Source organism: Cynocephalus volans, chromosome 13 (genome assembly GCF_027409185.1).
Source record: "Cynocephalus volans isolate mCynVol1 chromosome 13, mCynVol1.pri, whole genome shotgun sequence".
NCBI classification, from domain to species: Eukaryota; Metazoa; Chordata; class Mammalia; order Dermoptera; family Cynocephalidae; genus Cynocephalus; species Cynocephalus volans.
Window position 1 is genome coordinate 20591300 of NC_084472.1, and position 21996 is coordinate 20613295.

Consider the following 21996-nt stretch of genomic DNA (forward strand, 5'->3'; position numbering starts at 1 on the left):
TAATTCATTTATTTTAAAAAAGGATGAAATTTAGTAGGCAAATTCATTTGCTCTAACATAATTAATTGAATTGAAACTCATTATCCTTTCATAATTCTAATTCTTCCAAACCTAATTCCCATTCTTTAAGGAACAAGGTGCAGTTAAAAGGTACGGCCAAGGGCCGGCCCTTGACTCACTCGGGAGAGTGCAGTGCTGATAACACCAAGGCCATGGGTTCAGATCCTACATAGGGATGGCCAGTTCACTCACTGGCTGAGCGTGGTGCTGACAACACCAAGCCAAGGGTTAAGATCCCCTTATCAGTCATCTTTAAAAAAAAAAAAAAAAAAAAAAGGTACAGCCCCCAAATTTTTGATGTCCCCCCAAAAATACCTATTTCATTTCAATTACATATGCTGATATTTCTTTATGGATAAGGCACAGATGTCACTTCAGAGGAGGGCCTCTTCATTCATTACTGATGCTCTCCCTTAACTCTAAGCAGTGAAGTTACAGATTACAAGTGGTTTTAAATAAAACTACTAACCAGGAAAGGTATCACTATGGTTGCATTATTTAAACTCTGTGAACTACACAGTGAAGTCATAAAGGGCAGCAAGTCAAGCTATGCATGCTCCCCCTACTGGCAGCAATTTCTGAATATAATGACAATCTGATGACAGCAATGTAAAAGCTTAACAGTTCTCATTGTAGAGGTCTTTCATCTCCTTGGTAAATTGATCCCTAGGTATTTTATTTTTTTCGTGACAATTGTAAATAGGCTTACTTTTTTTATTTCTCTTTCTATTAGTTCATTATTTGAGTATGTAAATGCAACTGATTTGGGGACATTTATTTTGTATCCTGCAACGTTGCTGAAGTTATTAACCAGCTCTAGGAGTTTTTTGATAGAGTCTTTATGTTTTTCTATATATAGTATCATGTCATATGTAAATACGGAAAGTTTGACTTTGTCTTTTCCAATCTGGATTCCCATTATTTCTTTCTCTTGCCTGATTGCTCTAGCTAGTACCTCCAGTACTATGTTGAATAGAAGTGGTGAGAGTGGACATCCTTGTCTTGTTCCTGTTCTTAAGGGAAAGGCCCTCAGTTTTTCCCCATTCAGAAAGATATTGGTGGTGGGCTTGTCATAAATTAAATGGCTTTTATTGTGTTGAGAGATTTTCCTTCTATACCTAATTTGTTGAGAGTTTTTATCATGAAGGGATGTTGAATTCTGTCAAATGCTTTTTCAGCATTTATTGATATAATCATATGGTTTTTGTCCTTGAGTTTATTGATGTGATGTATCATGTTAATTGACTTTCGTATGTTAAACTGTCCCTGCATCCCTGGGATGAATCCCACTTGATCGTGGTGTATAATTTTTTCAGTGTGTTGCTGTATTCTGATTGCTAATATTTTGTTGAAGATTTTTGCATCTATGTTCATCAAGGATATTGGCCTGTAATTTTCTTTTTTTCTTGTGTCTTTATCTGGTTTTGGTATCAGAGTTATGTTAGCCTCGTAGAGTGAGTTTGGGAGAGTAGCTTCTGTTTCAATTTTTTGGAATAGTTTGAGGAGAATTGGTATTTCACACAACAACTAAAGAATATACTTTCTTCTCATCAGCACATGGAACATTCTCCAGGATAGACCACATATTAGGTCACAAATCTAGGCTCAGCAAACATTAAAAAATTGAAATCATTCCAAGTATCTTTTGCAGACCACAATGGACTAAAACTGGAAATTAATAATAAGGAAAACTCTGGAAACTATACAAATACATGGAAACTAAACAATAGGCTCCTGAATGACCTATGGGTCCAATAATAAATTAAACAGGAAATCAAAAAATTTCTCAAAACTAATGAAAATAAAGATACATCATATCCAGACCTGTGGGATACTGCAAAAGCAGTACTAAGAGGCAAACTTATTGCAATAAATGCTTACATCAAAAGAATGGAAAGACTTCAAATAAACAACTTAACACTACACCTCAAAGAACTTGAAAAACAACAACAATCCAATCCTAAAAGTAGTAGACAGAAAGAAATAAGATCAAAGCAGAACTAAATGAAATAGAGACCCAAAAAACAATAGAAAAGATCAACAAAACAAAAAGCTGTTTTTCTGAGAAGATAAATAAAATAGACAAACCATTACCTAGGTTAACAAAAAAAAGAAGAGAGAAGACCCAAATAACAAAAATCAGAAACGAAAAAGGAGACATTACAACCAATACCACAGAAATACAAAGAATCATTAGAGACTATTATAAACAGCTGTTTGACAACAAATATGAAAACCTGGAAGAAATGGATAAGTTTCTAGACACATACAAACTACCCAGACTGAACCAAGAAGAGAGAGAAAACCTGAACAGACCAATAACAAGCAACGAGATTGAAGTGGTAATCAGCAATCTCCTCTTTAAAAGCTTGACAGAATTCAGCTGTAAAGCCATCTGGACCCAGACTTTTCTTTGCTGGAAGGTTGCTAATTACCGCTTCAATCTCCTTGCTTGTTATTGGTCTGATCAGATTTTCTCTCTCTTCTTGGTTCAGTCTGGGTAGTTTGTATATGTCTAGAAACTTATCCATATCTTCCAGATTTTCATATTTGTTGTCATACAGCTGTTTATAATAGTCTCTAATGATTCTTCATATTTCTGTGGTATCGGTGGTAACGTCTCCTTTTTTGTTTCTGATTTTTGTTATTTGGGTCTTCTCCTTTTTTTTGTTAAACTAGGTAATGGTTTGTCTATTTTATTTAGCTTCTCAAAAAATCAACTTTTCTAGGTTGAGTGAAATAAGCAAAACACAGAAGGATAAATACCACCATGTACTCACTCATAATGTGGGAGCTAAGAGAGAAAGAATGAAGGAAAGAAAGACCACAGTATTGCATTGGACTTACAGAGGGAGAGAACGTTCCCTGGGCTACAAAATGGAGTGGGGGGAGAAGACGGTGGGAGAGGTTGGGGGTAATTGGGTGGGGGACACAGGGTACAAATGCAATTTGTGGTAATGGGTATGCTGCCAGTATGAATCTGGCCCTCAAGTCATTGACACAAGAGGTGACAATCAGCTTTGTATAACATGAATACCCATACCAATAAAAAAAAAAAAAAGCTTAGCATAGGAAGACACATACAAGCACATGTCCATATTGTTAGAGCATATCTTCAGACATCTTTGATTGTATTACCATGACACAGACATTACAAATACCAATAGAACATGATGGACAAAGAATAATACTATTTCCTTTGTCAGGAATCATAATTTTAAAACCTCCCATCTTAAAAAAGAAAAAATAGTTCTTGATAAAACCTGCAAGACAGAGTCAGCTGTAAAGGTCAGGTTATGTTTTCCTGTTACCTCTAAGGATTCCTTCAAGTCTGCAGCAGATACTGCATCTTCCTCTTCATCATCGGTCAACTGGTCCTGGGAACAGTAGTGAGTGCTGTAAGCAGAATGCTCTTCTATTGCTTCCAGCCAGTCCTGAAATAATCCAAGGATTTAAATAAAAATGAAAAGCATTTTTACTCCAAAAGATAATATGACAATGACCTGGAAAGCATAAAATTTACATGGAGAAATAAGTATTATGGCCTCAAAAAAAAAAAAAAAAAAAAAGCAACCAACAATGAAATAATAATGCAGGTTTCTTGTCTGTGGTAAGTCTGGGTAATAAACTTTCCCAGTACTTTCAAAAATATCATCTATAAGCTTACTTATTCATTTCTCAAATACATGATAGAAATTAAAAGATGAGTAAAAATTTTTTCAATTAAAATTATAGGTTCTCAACACTGTTGAATAAGTTATTAAATAATAATGGATCCAGATAATCAATTTAACTAACCTGCAATTAAATTATAAGTACAAAAACACTCTAATAATTTTAAGAGAGCCAACAATTGCCCTGATGCTTTACCTTTTACGATGTTTTTTAAAAAGTTGTGGTTTCACAAAAAGAATGTTTTGGCCTAAAAATACCTTACTTCTTCCTAATTTTTTACAGTATTTCTCAGGGTCAAATCTTACCATTTGATAAAATGTTGGGACAGTCATGAGTCAGATTGTTTACAGTTCTTTGCAGAGCCAAAGTTAACCACTTTGGGAGATAAGATTCCTTTAACCCCTTACAGGATTTATAATAAAACAAAATAGGTCTACGGTTTTATTTAAAGGAATATGGATTCCCCATTAAATGACTATATGATGAATTTTGGTCACATGAATCCCGATTTTCTTGCTTGTGGCTAATGTTCAATTTACCACAAAGGAAGACTGAGTCTAAACTGTAACAAGCATCAGAACACCTGGATTATAGTCCAGGCTCTGTCACTTGCTAGCTGTGCAGGTTTGGGAAATCACTTCAGTCTTACAGTCTGCAGTTTCCTCACCTATAAATTAAGGAGTAGACCAAATAATCATTTAGACTTTTTTCCAAAAATAGTAAGGGCCAATTACATTCAGATCATCAAAATGAAAAATTATGAACACAAAATACCTGCAGGTATTTACATATTGATAAGAACTAATTCATAAGTTTCAAAAACTTCATATAATTGCTCCCATTAAAACACTACAATCAACAAGATCTTAGATGTTAATATTGAACCTATGTTATATTCTTCATGTCTTTAGATGTTGTTTAAGTTTTATGAAAGATAAATGAATCCAAATGATTACCTCTCTTGACTGTTGAAGGTTATTCTTAGGAACCCTGAAGCCATGAATAGTGTCATCAAAGCATTTAATAAAGAAGAGGCAGCTATCAGTGGATTTTACCTTGGATACAAAGAAGTCAGTAAGTTAAAACTACTCACTCACATGAAAGGGGACCTTAAATTATCTACACATAAAATTTAAAGTGTTAACATGATTTAATGATACCCAACTGGACAACATTTAAAATACTGACTGATAAAAATCAGGAAAAAAATTAATACAGGGGAAATACCAAATGCACTGTAGCTTATCTATGTCAAACCTGGCTTTCACATTCTTCATTACTCAGAGTAAATACTAATAGTTCATTAGGTGTGTAGTCTTAGTTTTATCCTTTCTATTAATTATAACTTAGGATGAACTCGGGCTATAAAATCCTTTAACTACCACAGTTCCAATTTCTTATTCAAACCACTCTCCTGAATTTTTTGTTTGAGCTGAGTGTAGAAAATATTTGAGCTGAATATAAAAGAACAAGTAATAGATAAGGCTGAAAAGGGGAAAAGAGAAAGAAGATAGGAAGAACCAGAAAAAAATTTTATTTAAAAAAATACAAAATTTTTTTAAAAATAAAAATTTGGAAAGGGAAAGGATATAAGAATGGAAAACAGCAGACTTCTGCTTCAAGACTTGACTGACCAGAGGACCCCCTTTGTAAAAAAACAACTATAAAACCTGGACACAAAACAAAAAGCAACCACATGAACGAACTGTAAAATGAGTAACATTTCACAGACTCTGACGGGAGTGCACACTCTCGTGAAGGAAAGGGAGCTCTGGAATTCAGTTCCCTGATCCCCAAGGCTTTTCCCCTGGACTAAGTGCAGTCCATGTGATGACATGACAACAGCGAGGGACACATGGAGAACCCAGCCTTTCTGTCTCCGGAAATTAACAAAGCAGTGCAGCCATAAACACTAAAGAGAACAGGGAATCCTCCAAGGGAAAGAGACAGAAAGGGGATCCCCAGATTTTGTCTACTCCATCTCTAACTGACCCATGTTCCACACATGCACAGAAAAGATTCAAAGCAGCTCCCATAAACCCAACTATATGAACTGAGACCAGAGCTGCCACCCAAAACAGAATTTACAATCCAAACCAAGCCAAGAAAATTACTTGCTAACACAAATAACATTTAACAGAGAAAAGTTATAGAATCCAGAATCTCCAGAACTTAACATGCATAATATTAAGGATATAACCCAAAATTACTCAACATATGAAGAGGCAAGAAAGTAGAACACATTCACAAAAGAAAAATCTAATTAAAGGGCAAATTTTGTCAGAATGGATAATAGGGACTAAAATATACACCATCTACAAGAGACAGAAAATAAGATACAAATAGGTTGAAAGTAAATAGAATAAAAGACACCATGAAAACAGTGTGCACAAGAAGGCCAGAGTGATTATATGAAACAGATTTCAATACAAAATGCATTACAACAGATAAACAGGGCCGCTACATCATGATAAAAGAGTCAATCAGAAAGGCAATAATCATAAATATGTGATCAGTAACAGCAAGAAATACATAATTCATTAAGCATAGCTGGAGATTTAAACACTGCCTCTCAGCAACTCATACAACTAGCCAAAAACCAGAATAAAACCAGAAGATCTGAACAACACTACCAAGGACCACAACTGAACTAACATTTATAGGACACTACACCCAACAATAACAAAATACAAACTTAGTTTCAAGTGCATTTACTAGATAATCCATAAGCAGAGCCATCAAAAAAGCCTCGATAAACTTAACAAGGTGGAAATCATATAGAATATGCTCAATAATCAAAATGGAATTATACTATAAATCAACAAGAAGATAATCAGGAAAAGTCCAATTATTTGGGAATTAAACAACATAGTTCTAAATGTTAATAGCCTCAAAGAAGAAATCACAACATATATTAGAATATTTTGAAATGAACAATAATGAAAATACAATATCCAAAATTAGTGGGATGAAACAAAAACAGCTATAACGGAAAGAGCATAGCTTTAAATGGCTATATTAGTGAAGAAAATAGGTCTCCATTAATAACCTAAGCTTCAACCTTAAGAAACTATAAAAGAGAGCAAATGAAATCCAAAGCAATAAAAATTTTTTAAAAGAAATCAATGAAAGGCTGAGCGCAGTGCGGCCGGTCACAAAAAGACAAAAAAAAAAAAAAAAAAAAAAGAAAAGAAATCAATGAAATAAAATAGAAAAAAGAAAAACAATAGAGAAAATTCAATAAAACTCAAAAGCCGATTCTTTGAAAAGATCATTAAAATTGATAAACTACTAGCCAGATTAATCTAGAAGAGAGGGGACACAAATTTCCGTTATAAGAAATGAAAGAGGATATAATACTACCTGTCATACAAACAATAAAAAGATAGTAAAGGAATACTATTAAGAAAAGTTTGATAAACTAATGAAAATAAACAAAAATAACAAAAACAACCCAAGAAGAAACAGAAAATCTGAATAGCCCTATAGCAATTGAAGAAATTAAATTTGTAATTACAATCCTTCCCACAAAGAAAACCCCTGGTTTATGTGGTGTCACTGGTGAATTACAAGCATTTAAGGAAAAAATAAACCTAATACTACACAAACTCTCCAAAAAACTGGAGAGATAACACTTTCCAATTTATCATGTGAGGCCAGTATTACTGATTCTAAAACCAGACAAACACGTCTCAAGAAAACTCTAAACCAATATCCATCGTGAATGCAGATGCAAAAATCCTTAACAAAACATTAGCAAACAATATATTAAAAGGATAATATATCATGATCAAGTGGGATTTGTCCCAGTAATACAAGATTAGTTTAACACCCTAAAGTCTATCAACACATTTCACCATATTAATAGGATACATAGAAAAACCATATGATCATTTCTGTAATATGAAAAAAGCATTTCACAAAAGTCAACGTGTTTTCATGATGAAAGCCTTCAGTAAACCATAAAGTGGTATTTACTCCACCAGATTAAGGGCACTCGATAGTGAAAGGCTCAAGGTCTCAAAGCTCTATACTTAACATGAGAAACAAAAGGAGGATGTTAATTCTCACCAGTTATATTTAAAATTATACACAGGGTCCTATAAAATACAATAAAGCAAGGATAAAAAAGAAAAGGCAAAAGGATTGGAAAGAAATGCAACAATCTTGTACGTGAAGGAGACCCTGAGAAAATCCATGAAAGAGTGACTAGAACTAAGAAATGAATTTAGCAAGGTTGCAGGGCATTAGATAAACAATAAAAAAAATTTTTTTTATTTATATATACTAGCTATAAAAAAATTAGAAAATGGGAATTATAAGTCCATTTATAATAACTTCAAAAATAAACACATAAGAATACATTTAACAAAAAATTATAAAACATTGTAAAAGGATATTAAAGAAGATTTCAATAAATGGAGAGAGATGCGATTTTCATAGTTTGGAGGTTTTCAATATCGCTTAAGTTGACAAGGCAATCTGCCCCAAGTGAATCTAGAGATTCAACCCAATCCCAATCAAAATAAGCATCCCAGTACACTGGAAATTGATGAAAGATCTAAAAAAAAAAATTGAACAGGGTTATTAAAAAAAAATCTACTGAATCTCAGTGAAAATAGTGTATTTCATATGTAAGTTAAACTAGAAAGTGAACAGAGCCTGCCTTATAGAAGTCTCTGAATAAATGCCCATTAGCTTATACTGACATGTGATTCACAGATGTAGGCTTTAAGCAGACAATTATATAAGAACTAAAAATACAAAACAGGATGAGGCAAAAAAGGCAGGAGCTAATCAATTCAAGAGACATGAAAGACGAAGAAATTTCAAATGTGCGAGGGGAGTAACTTGTTTACTTTTTGTTTTAAGGAAAACGAGAATAAGATAAGGGACCAGTTGCGCAAAAACTTTAAGTAGATAAATAAATAAAAAATATTTAAATAAATAAATAATATTTATTTATCTACTTAAGTAGATGAATCAAGAACAGGAACAGAAGAAGAAAATGGCCAGGACTGCAGCAGCAGCAGAAACAAAAAGAACAAATGGGTAAGATCACAGAGAGGTGCGCTGGCCCTCTGGTCTCATATGACAGAAGGAAGGAGTTGAGGACACTGACGGGGCCATGCCTGTGTAACTAGATTGTCCTGTTCTCGCACATGACCCCCATGACTCCCTGAGGGGAGTGCCACTGGTCCTCTGAGAATGTTTCCACTGATAAAGGCAGGAGTGTGCTCCACACAGCAGACAGACTGCTACGGTATGCGGACAACCCTACAGGACATGAAGCGAGGAAACGAGAAAATACGTCTGGGCTCCAGTCTTAGACTAGTCTCCAAAGAGGGAAAACGCACTTATTCTCCTGGCTGGTAAAAGTGAAAGAGCTAGAAGTGAATACAGACAAGCTAACACTTCTGATTTTGGCACAGAATTTTAAATTTTATTTGAACCCCAGAAAAACTTCCATTATCCAGATTTACCCATGTACAAATCACACACACACACAAAATGTTAAAAGCTCTGTAGAGATATTCCTGGACCATCCATCTCTCATTCCACAATAATGTGGAAATTATTATTAAATCATATTTTTAAATTTTTCAAAACAGGCATTCCACAATTTTACTTGTTCTCAAATAAAAATATATTCAAATGTTTTCCACACTATTCCATAGAACCCTAGATTTTACAAGCCAGCTTATACAAATGCTTTGGGACAATCACTTGCAGAACTGATTTCACAGAGCAAAAGACATGTCCCATCCTACCGTGCACACTGCTTGAGTCAGGTGTTTGCATCCCTGGCGATAAATATTACGAACTGCGTCAGGCCTTCAAAAAACAAACAAACAAACAACAACAACAACAAATATATATATATAATTATCAAGACAAAAGGAAAAGAGATAGATGAAAAAACTTAATATTCCAAAATTTATATACTGAAATTTATTTATTTTTTTACTTTTATTTTTTTTGTCTTTTTCGTGACCGGTACTACAGCCAGTGAGTGCACCGGCCATTCCTATATAGGATCCGAACCCGCGGCGGGAGCGTCGCTGCGCTCCCAGTGCCGTACTCTCCCGACTGCGCCACGGGCTCAGCCCTATATACTGAAATTTAATAAGGATCATAATACTTACTGTTTCCTATACCATGAAAGGACTCCATGTTCTAACACTACCCAGAATAATCTCCAGCCAAAAAATCTTGAACTCTAGAGGAAAAACAACAATGATTTCCCAAGCTGACACATCTGAATTCAAACACTTGACCAATAAAAAGTAATTAAGTTGTGACGGTTATATCTGAGTCTTTTGTCTGGACAGTAGTACTAAACATTAAAAAATGATCAAACACGAGCTTAAGTACTAAGTGCAGTAATGAAAACACACCACTACCACTACAGGGTGGCAGGGACAGAAGAAATGCCATCCTGGTGAGATCAGTGATGAGTACAGTTTATGGTTCTGACAATACTGTTAGGGTAGATGTATAGAAAATATATCAGCTGTGGGCTTCAAAGACAGTTTCCTCAAAATCAATCAATCAATCAAAGACAATTTCCTCAAAGTTGTGAGTGAATGTCTAAAAAAAATTATCCTAAATGTATTATATAAACTATAAACATACATGTATATAAATATATAGAGGGATTGCTTGCAAATGCAAAGGAAATTATGTGCTCAAATACGGTTAATTCTAGAAAATTACTGAACCCCAAAACAAATTTTTATTTATTTATTTTTCTGCCCCACCCCCAAAACAAATTTTTAGAACCAGAAGAATTTTATATGCGCACACTGTTACAATTCAAACATTAATTTCCTCCTAAGTTATCCAGGGTTTGATGGTTATAACAAAAATAATACTGAAGGGCTGGCCAGTTATCTCAATTGGTTAGAGCATGGTGCTGATAACACCAAGGTCCAGGGTTCGATCCCTGTACCAGCCAGCTGCAAAACAGAAACAAAACAAAAGATAGCAAAAATAATACTGTAATTCTATGATTTAGTGAGAAAAAAAAGTATCTTCTCCCACTCCTTTCCATACAAATTTATTCACTTAAAAGCATTTGACCACCAGCACAAAAGAAAGTAATTGCTACTACCAATGGAAGCATCTTGAAGGCCAGCAGTATAAAAATGGTTTACATTACAGTCATCCCCCTTATCAGCACTTTCTCATTCTGCAGTTTCAGTTACCAACAGTCAACCAGAGTCCAAAAATATTAAATGGAAAATTCCAGAAATAAACAGCTTATGTTTTAGATTGTGTGCTGTTCTGAGTAGCGTGATGAAATCTTTTGCCATGGCCCACACAAGACGTGAATCATCCCTTTGTCCCTCATATCCACAATGTAGATGCTACCAGCCCATTAGTCACTTAGTAGTTGTCTTGGTTATCAGATCAATTGTCCAGTATCACAGTGCTTGTGTTCAAGTAACCCCTACTTTACTTAATAATGGCCTCAAAGTACAGGAGTACTGTGCCTGATTTATAAATTAAACTTTATCATTGGTATGTACGTAGAGGAAAAAACAGTATATAGGACTCAGTACTATCCACAGTTTCAGGAATCCATTTGGGGTCTTGGAATATATCCCCTTTGAATAAGGGGGAAACCAGTCTACAAGATCCAAAAATGATTAAATCACATATACCTCAGAGATGATTGGGAAAAAAAAAATTTTTTTTTTTTAAACAAAAACAGAACATCTGAGAATTCCTTCGAGTTTTATAATTAAAAAACCATCCCAACTTACCTTCCAGAGAGGGCCTTCACATCGTTTCAATGCTTTGTAAGTGACCTATTGAAAGCACGTATTCATTAAAAATGCATCTATTTCAAGCACTCAAAAATTTTTCCTAAAAATTACATAAATTTAACCCATTACTACGTACCTTATTACCAACAAAGATGTGTTTCACTTCAGCACCCTGGGCAAGGTCAAGAGGTTTCTGATCTGTGTAAAATATGAGGAAAAAGTCATAAAGAGCTTAACTGCACTATAAAATTGATGTGCAATTGCAGCACATAATACTCCTCCATTTTTTCCATCAACTATACCTTTTTCTTTTCCTCAAAATTACCTACCAGAAGTTGCCATCTCAATTCTTTATGGCCTCCTTTTTGGTGGCTACCTATTAAGCCAGCAAATCGGATTAACCTCAGAGCACTCTGACAGGTTCCTGCTTTCTTGCCTTCGACCACTATATTATTTTATGACTGCTGTAACAAATTACCACCAACTACGTGTTTAAAACAATACAAATTTATCATCTTAATGTCTGGGAGGGCAGAAGTCTAAAATCAGTTTCACTGGGCTAAAATCAAGGTGTAACAGAGCTGCATTCCTTCTGGAGGCTCTGGGGGAGAATTAATTTCCTTCCTTTTCCGCATCTAGTGGCCACCTGCATCGCTTGACTCGTGGGCCCTTCCTCCATCTTCAGAGCACATCATTCTCACCTCCACTTCCATCATTACATTTTATATATATATACACATTATATACATATATTTAGATACATTATATATATATAAGTTATATACATTATATGCATATATTCAGATACATTATATATATATATATATATATATATATATATATTTTCTGATCTTCCTACCTTCCTCCTATAAGGATCCTTGTGATTATACTGGGTCTACCTGTATAATTTAGGATTATCCCCCCAATCTCAAGAAACTTAACTAATCACATCTTTAGGGGGCGCATTTTTAGCCTACAGTGGCCACTCATAAGCTACCTCGCTGGAGAACAGGTAGCAGAGATAGCTCACAAGCTAAGGGTGGAACAGTCTGCAACTGAGGACAAAAGGAAAAAGTGATAATGAAGAATAAAGCCAGCAAGGTATTATGTTAACTTTTTCAACCTTACACATGCAAGCACTCTGTGTTTTGCCAAACATCATAATAAAAATGATTTGTTTTATCAAAATTATCTAGTGAGTTCTAAAGTGAGCAGGACACTATGTGAAGGATGAAAGCCAAAAAAATAAACATAAATAAATAAAATCATCTTCTAACCTCAAATAGCTTCTAACTGCTACAGAAACAAAAGCTACACGTAAAAATTAGAACAAAACAGTCCTTTGAAAAAAACGTAGCAACTGGAATTCTGGAACTCTGTGATACATTCTACCAGATAATCTTTTACATAAATACCAAACACCTGGTATGTGTTGGCAATTTTTTTTGTATAAATATCTCCTAATGAGTCTGTTATGTGCCAGTTACTATTTTAAGGCACTAGGGATTCAGCAGTGAGCAAGACAGAAAAAAAGTTGGGGGGTGGGGAAAGGATAGAAGTAGGAAAAGACAGATAATAAATTAACAACAAAAAAAATATGTATATATAGCAGATAATAAACCACAATATGCCAAGATTGTTTAAATAAATGGTTTGGCAGAGAATGACTGGAATAGCACTATAAATTAGAGGTTGAGGGACTGATCAGGAAAGTCCTCTCTGAGGATAGAACGTTTAGATTGAAAAGGATCCAGCATGGTGAAAATACAGGGGACGGGTGTTCCAGCGGAGGAAAGAGCTAATGCACAGGCCCTGAGGGAGGAACAATCAAGTAGGCAAAAGATAAAGTCAGAGAGGTAGACAGAAGCCGTACTGTATGAGGGCACTTTAAAAAGTGACCATTACCGTAATTCCTGAAGGAGGGTGATGAGCACATCAATTAAGTCACTGCAGCCGCGGTGTGGAAAATAGTTTGTAAATGTGGGCAAGAGAAAAGCAGGGGGACTCGTAACCAAGAGACAGCAATAGCACAGGTGGAAGACAGTGGCGGTGTGGACTAGAGAGCTGGGAGTAAAGTGGAAACCATTTTTAACATGGAGAGAAGGACATGGGTTTGAGATTTATTTACAGAGCCGCTGCGGGGTAAAGCTGGGACTGATATGTTACTTCTTTAGTGGGGAAAAAACTTTTCAAAACACTAACTGAGAAATTAATAATCCATTTTGTTGTTCTACCTAGCACATAGGAAGATGTCCAATAAAGGGCTGACAATTCTGTGTTATTTTCATTCTCTCCACAAAGCACTTTTGAGAAATTAGTCCTTTAGGCAGAAAGGAACAAGACAATATGATTTCTTTCACAGAATTCTGCCCTAATACCAAAAATAAATTCTGAGCTCCTGCCAATTGAATGAAATCCCAGGACAGAGCCTTCGTTTCTGGACTGGATGTCTAAAGTGCCTGGCACACAGCAAGAATTCAATAAAATGCTTTTTGAACTGAATGAAAAAGGCTTGCTACCTAGATGGGCTCCACAACCAGTCATCCCAAAAATGCACTGTGTTTCTTATCAACCACAACAAAATAAAGTTAAAAACTAGAATGATGTAATGTTTAAAAATTTTGCATGTTACAGATTTTTCCCTTAATGGGAAAACTCAATAAAGATGCCAATTCTCTTCAAATTAATTCTCTTCAAATTAATTTACATAGAATGCTATTTCAGTTAAATCTCAATAGTATTTTTACTTGGAACCTAAGACAATTATTGTAAATGCCATCTGGAAGAATAAACAGATAAAAATATCAAAGAAAATCCTTAAAAAAGAACAGTAGTAAGGTGAAACGTTATCCGATATTAAAACATTATAAAAAGAATCATTAAAAGTGTAATACCAGCAAAAGAAGAGAGAGATGAGGCAGTGAAAGAGAATAGAAGACACAAAAAGAATATAAATCCCTAAAATATATGAGTAAGGCATGACAAAACAATGGAAAAAGAAAGATTACTTAATAAAGGGGATGAAGGTAAGCGATTAGCAATTTGAGACTCTCACATCCTCACATACACTCACATGATTTTCTTGCTCAAAACCCCCCAACCGCACTCAGACCCCCAAGCTCCCTACCCTGGCAGCTTTCCTGTTCCTCAAATAAGCCAAGTGCTCTCCTACTCTAGAGCTTTCAAGCTTGCCTTGCCTTTGCCTTGAATGCTCTGCTGCAGACACCCTCCCTTACTCAACACCCAGCTCTTTGTTCAGAGTCACTCTTTGAACAAAGTCAGCCCTTCCCTACATCCTTTCTGAGACAACAGTGCCCCTCACCCCACTGCCATCATTCTCTAGCCCCTTTACCTTATTTTATTTTTCTACCCCTCACTGCTTGACCGAATATATGTATTTATTTATTTATTTTTGTCCATCTCCTCCTACCAGAATATGGGCTGCCTGGTTAGCTCATTAGTTGGTTAGAGTGCAGTGCTGATAACACCAAGGTCAAGGATTTGAATCCCCATACTGGCCAGCTACCAAAACTAGAAAGATACATAATATAAGCTCCAAGAGCAAGGGACTGTCAAGCTCTGTCCACTGCTGGATCTCCAGCACCTAGGACAGTTCTTGGCACCCAGCAGAGGCTCAGTATTTGCTGAATGAATGAATGTGATTAGAAATAAACTAGGAGAAAACAGAATCGAACATTTATCAAATCTCTAAGCTTATAAGTCTTAGAAGAAATCAAAGAGAAGGATTAACAAATTTGATAAAAAACAAACATCTTTGTTTTTTTTTTTTTAAAAGAAAAAAGACTAGGAAAATTTGGATGTAAAAATATAGAAATAATCATTGTCCTTATCACTAGACTTTTGGGTGAAAAACACTGTTATATCCATAAGAAGGCAGAAGGTGAGCCGTTGAAGACTATGCTTCTGGAGCCAACAGAAAGTAGGATTTGAACATGTCAACTCTATTTAAAACCCACAAACTAAAAAAAGTAAGACAATTTCTGAAAGTTTGCCCACACCCTTTCCCCATTCACTGAGCCCGGCCCTTTCCACACTCCCCAGGGAAGCCCGAGCAGCCACATTTGCACCACATGGCACTGCCTCCAAAGTCCCAAGTGACTGTACCAGGGCAGACACCTAAGACAAGTTTCCCACTGAAATTTAAAACTGAGGTTAAGAGATCGTGGCTACTGAATGGAGTTATGGTAGAGCCATCTTCCACTACATATACCAAAAAACAAAAAAGCTGGTCTGCTAAGAGGCAGAAGTGAGACCATGCAGTGAGGGGGGAAGATACATATACTATGAGTGGCAGCCATCCTGGTTCTGGCTCTTGATTCTATCCTGCCTGATGCCTAAGGGCTATTCCTGCTTGGAAAACCTTGAGATACCTCTGTATTCTTACATTAATAATATATAAAGTTCCTTTTGCCTACACTCTTGAGTTGGTATCTATTACCTAAAACTTTTTAAAAATCTATTTTACCATGAAACACTAACAACTAAAAACTTCACCTTCAGATGTCTGAGTTACAGGTGATTATATACTTTTTTGATACTTTTGTTTTCCTCATTTCAACCATAAAATGCATTATTTTTGCAATTAAAAATGTTCTAAAATAGGTATAAAAATAGACTGAGAGGATCTAGAATACATCAAAGTAACAATAGTTATGCTTGGCTAATTTGTGTTTTTTCTCTATAATTAAAACTTTGTAATGCAGAATTACTCCTATGACTTTTTAAAAAAATTATTATACTTAAACAATTTAATAGCTTTAACAGGAATGTTCAACTCTGGTTACTAATGTAAACTACAGAGTAAAAGTATATTCGAATACCAACAATCAATTTTTCAATGTTTACAGCGCAAGTTTTTGTCAGTTTAGACTGATATTTGTATGGAACTGTGTTAATCCTTATTTCATTTGGACATTTTTAAATCTAAATTTTGAAGGAAAAATCATTATAAATTACTGCACAGAAAAACTATTCAAGTCTTTGGCAAATTGGTAAACAGATTAGGAATCACACTTTACCATTAATTTTTGGTTTTGTGACTTGTAGTACTTTTAGGATTCCTTTGCCTAATTCTCTGGTAGGAAAACAACTTTAACTCTTAACTAGTATTTGGTAGATAAATTTAAATTATGAACTGTAGCTGTGCTCATTGCTCTATAGTTCATAAAGCCCACTGGGAAATCCTTTGCAGACATCTGCGCCCTCCTTCCATTACTTTTAGGTATTTACCTTGCAATGCTGTATCTTTCTATAAACTGCTACTAACTCTCAAAGGTAATCATGACTCTTAAACTGGCATTATTATTCCCACACATATCTTTCTACTTTTATTATACAGAAATGTATCCATAAAAAAAGTGTTTTCAAATATTAAATATGGTTATAATGTTGAAATAAGGGCATACTGTATTTATCATTCTGCAATTTCCTTTCTTTTCTCAACACTGTTTATCCATGTTGACACATGTAGCTCTAATTTTATCTATTTTAGTATTACTGTAAGAATAAACCACAGTTGATTTGAGCAGTTAGGCTTGTCTCCACTTTTCACTATTTTACATAGAGCTGAAATAAACATCATAGTACATATACTCCCCTTGTATGAATTTTTCTTTCATGTGAATGAATTTTAATCTAGGGTTTCTATCTCTACATGAAGACTTTAGTCATGTGCTTTTTTGCCATCTGTATATCTTCTTCAGTGAATTGTCTGTTTGAACCTTTTAAAAATTGACTTGTTTATCTTCCTATTGAGTTATAAGTACTCTTTATATATTCTAGATACAAGTGCATTGTTGTGTATATGTTTTGCCAATAGTTTCTCCCATACAATAGCTAGCATTTTCAAAACAGTGCCGAATGAAGAGCAAAACTTTCCAATTTTGACAAAGTCCAATTTATCAATATTTTATCATTAATGCTTTTTGTGTCATATTTAATAAATCTTTGCTTAACCTAAAGTAAACAAGATTTTCTCTTATGTTTTCTTCTAGGTTTATGTTTTTAACTCATATTCATTTCTGTGGTCCACTGAGAGCTAATTTTTACATATGGTATGAGGTCAGGGACAAAGCCACTGTTTTGCTTATTACTATCCAACTTTTGCAATACCGTTCATCGAAAAGTTTATTCTTTTCCTATTGATTTCCTCGAAACCTATGCCAAAAATCAATGGACCATATAATGTGGGTTCATTTCCAGACTCTCTCCTGCTCCACTGATCTATATTATCTATTGTTGTACCAATACCACACTATCCTAAAATAAAGTAGTGTAAGTCTTCCAACTTTTTTTCTTTTTTTGCTCTTAACCAACTCAACTTTGTTCTTTTTCAAAGTTGTTTTGGGTGTACTAGGTCCTTTCCATTTCCACATAAAATGTATAACCAATTTGTCAATTTCCACCAAAAAAGCTTGCTGGGATTTTGATTGGGATTGTATTGAATTACTAGATAAATTTTGGGAAGTGATACCTTAATAATATCAAGTCTTCTGATTCCTGAAAATAGCACACTTCTCCATTTATTTAGATATTCTTATACTCTCTCACCAATGTTCTGTGGTTTTCAGTGTACAAGTCTTGCACATCTTTTATGAAGTTTATTCCTAAGTATTTCATTAAATTTTAATGCTATTGTAAATTACTTGCTTTTTCAACTTCTGACTAGTATACAGAAATACAACTGATTTTTATATACTGAACTAGCTCACTTATTAGTTCTAACGGATTGTTGTAATTTCTTTGGTTTTTTTTTTTTTTACATGGATGATCATGTCATCTGTAAATAAAAACAGTTTTACTTTTCCTTTTTCAGTTTGAATGTCTTTACTTCTTTTTCTTGCTTTAAGGCACTGGCTAGGACCTCCAATACAATGTTAATAGGAGTGAGAAGGTAAATCTAGTCACTATAACTCCATTATGGCCAAAAGCAGAAGACTCTTTCGATGTTTTAAAGTGTGTATTGTGTGTTTAGTTCTTTAAGCTACCTGGAATTTAGAAATGAATATAAAATAGACATCTAAAATGACCTACTTCTATATGGATAGCCAATTGTCCCAGCATTACTTACTCAATTCTTTCTGCATCCACTTAAAATGGGCCACCTTTGTCATCTATCAAGTCCCCACATGTATATGTTCTAATTTCTAAACTACCTGGTCTACTCAACTACTCTGAACCAATACCAATACCAAGATCTTGCTGAGGAATCCTATCCATTTCATGATTTTAAATAACTCTATGTGCTAACAATTCCCAAATTTCTATCTCCACCTAGACTTTGCCCCTTAACTCAAATTACTTGGTTTGTGTAACAGATATTTAAAATTTTAAATGTCTTAGAAAATCAGACTCCTAATTCTCAGCAATTGATAACCTACTCCTACTGCAGCTTTCCCTTTCTCAGAAACTGGAAACTGTGTTCGTCCAGGTCCTCAATTCAAACCGTCAAGTCATCCTTGACTCCCCTCTTTCTCTCATACCTCACATCCAAGCCATCAGAAAATCCTGACCACTCTACCTTCCAAATTTATAAAAAAACTCAACCACTTAACAAACATCTTTATTGCCACTGTCCTGATCCAAGCCAACATCACCTCTCATTTGGATTATTCTAGTAGCCTCTTAACTGCTATCCCTTCTTCTTCCTTGCTCTCCTACAGTGCATTCTACTCACAACAAGAGTGATCATTTTTATAATGTAAGTCAGATCACATCGCTGCTGCACTTTAAACCCTTCCACAACTTCCCATTTCACATGGATAAAAGCTCCATGAAAACAGGGACTTGCCTGTTTTTGTTTTCTTTGCTGCTCTTGATCCCTAGTCCCTGGAACAGTACCTGGCACATAAGCACTCAATAAATATTTGTGGAACAAATGTATGTTTCCATTACCATAGGTTCACAATTAGTCTTTTTATCCAGCAAGGCAAACCCCACCCCCAACCCTGCTTCTCTTTTCCTTTAAAATTCTCAGCCCTTGATTCTTCTATATAAATTTAGAATCAGCTAGTCAAGTTCTGCGGAACCCTGAGGGTCCTTCAGTTATGACTAAGCATCCTTCATCAAACATGTTCCTACTTATTTTGTTTTTGCTATTACCATAAACATTGCCTTTTTTAAAATTACATTTTCTAACTGTCACAATTAAATCATCAAGTTCTTTTTCTACTGCCTTGTTCTTCCTTAACTGAAAACATGCTTAAATTTTCCTTCGCCTAAAAAAAACCTCCACTTGGCCATGGAACCATCCCTTCTGTTCTTAAATAAAAGTAGTTAAGTAGTGCTATTTCAGCTTCCTCATTTACCACTCAATCCTTAACCCCTAACCTAGCTTTTGCCCAACTCCCCAGTAGAAACTGCTCTGTCAGAAATGACCACTGGGAATTGAGTCACTGAATTCCACAGACTTTTCTCAGTGTTTATCTTCTTCAGTCTAAGTTACGCATGACACAGCAACATCCTTCCCCTTTACTCTGCATTTTCTCTTTTCTTTTCACTTCCATAGAACTCATATTTCTCTCATTTCTCCTTCTCCATCTGCCAATTTCTCTTCTAACTTTTATTCCAGGAAAAATCTATATCTGTCTCAGAGATATAGAGAAAGCCTCTCTGAGCAAGCAGAGTTTGAGCTAGTTCTTGAAGGGAGACTAGGATTTATCAGACAAACAAGCAGGAAAAGAGCATTTTTCAGAGAGAGAACAGCGTATGCAAGGTAAGGACAGCACGGTTAATCGCAGAGCCTCAAATAGTTTGGTACATCTAGAGCTGCACTGTCCAATATGGTAGACTTTAATCCCATGTGGCTATTCAGTACTTGAAATGTGACTAGTCTAAATTGAGATGTGCCATAAGTGTAGAATACACACCAGATTTCAAAGATTTGGACCAAAAAAGGAACGTAAAACTCATTGACAATTTTTTTCACTGATTACATGTTGAAATGGTATTTTGGATATAGTGCTTTAAATAAAATACATTATTAAAATTAATTTCACCTGTTTCTTTTTACTTTTTAATGTGGCCTCTAGAACACTTAAAATTACATATGTGACTCCCATTACATTTCTACTGAACAGTGACAGTCTACAGGAAAAGGGCCAGTCAAGGAAGAAAAGCAGGAGATTCTATAATAAATTTCCTTTCTCCTTTCTACTCCTATTGACAAAGTTCAGGTCCTAATTACCTCTCACCTAAAACCATATCAACAGCCCCACTGGTCCCTCTGTACATTTGTAGGCCTGTCAGAACCTATCCTATTAACTATATCAATTACTGTAAAGCACCTCCTCCCTCTATTGCTCACTTATTTCTCTTTCAGAGTTCCTGTGACCTTCCAAATTAAGAAGTAAAACAGCATGGCATTTCACGGCTTTCCACTATTCGAAGGTACTTCAAAAAGCTCATGGATGGGGTGGCCCCATGGCTCACTCGGGAGAATGTGGCGCTGGGAGCGCCGAGGCCGCAGGTTTGAATCCCATATAGGGATGGCCGGTACACTCGCTGGTTGAGCGTGGTGCGGACCACACTGTGCCAAGGGTTGTGATCCCCTTACCGGTCCAAAAAGAAAAAAAAAAAAAGCTCATGGATAAATGGAATTAAAAGACAGCATGAATCCTTCCACGAACTTTTTGAAGACCCCTTTTCTAACCTGTACTTATAGGATTACCCACCGCTGCTCCCCTTCATGTGCCCTTGGATGTGCCAAACTGGGAATGTCACTTAAACTTAACATTTTTCACATTAATGCCTGTTCTCATAATCTTTCTGCTTAGAATACCCTTTCCCAAATTCCTGCTTATCAAAATCTTACTAGATAATAATGTACTATGTTTATATTAAAAAAAGAAAAAAGCATAAAGAGGTGACCTTTTGTTAGAGATATAAACTAAAGTATTTAGAGAAGGAAAAATTTTCAAATTCTATTAGGACTTCAGAGTCTATATAAAATACCTATTCCTTCAATAAACTATTTCTAATTACTCCAAATCTTCAACAAACATGCAATCCTTACAAGGTATTATGTGCTATGCATTACTCTAGGTGCTGGGTAAACTAGACGGTAAAATATCAGCCCTGCTTTTAGGAGTTCAGTCTCATGGGAGATTGCTACATATACCAACAATTATCATGGAACGTGATTTAGGCTCTGATGGAGGTTAACACAGGGTCCTGTGGGACCACTGACAAGTCCTAATCCAGACTGGTGACAAGACAGTGGGAAGCATCCTAAAAAGTAATGTGGAAAGACGCTAACAGCATGTTCCTCCTTTGAGTACCCATGACACTTTTTGCTGCCTCCCTTCTGGTTATCCAATTGTGTTTTTAACACTGCCATGCACGTACAGTTTCATTATTTATGGATTCCATATGTGCAAACTTGTCTATTGCTAAAATTATTTGTAACCACAAAATCAATACTTGTAGCAATTTTTCAGTCATTCATGGACATGCCCCCTAGTGGTGAGAA

At 35.3% G+C, this 21996-nt stretch overlaps 1 protein-coding gene across 3 annotated transcripts in view; it reads right to left on the reverse strand.

The window, feature by feature from the left end:
- OSBPL1A (oxysterol binding protein like 1A) overlaps positions 1–21996 on the reverse strand; it is a 203308-nt gene that overhangs the window by 122960 nt on the left and 58352 nt on the right. For all 3 annotated transcript variants that reach the window (XM_063076423.1, XM_063076422.1, XM_063076424.1), the window contains 6 exons: positions 11644–11705; positions 11505–11549; positions 9882–9955; positions 9507–9570; positions 4692–4790; positions 3372–3494 (listed from right to left, as the gene is read on the reverse strand). In XM_063076423.1, the coding sequence (XP_062932493.1) occupies positions 3372–3494; positions 4692–4790; positions 9507–9570; positions 9882–9955; positions 11505–11549; positions 11644–11705 (467 nt within the window). The remainder of the gene's footprint in view (positions 1–3371; positions 3495–4691; positions 4791–9506; positions 9571–9881; positions 9956–11504; positions 11550–11643; positions 11706–21996) is intronic.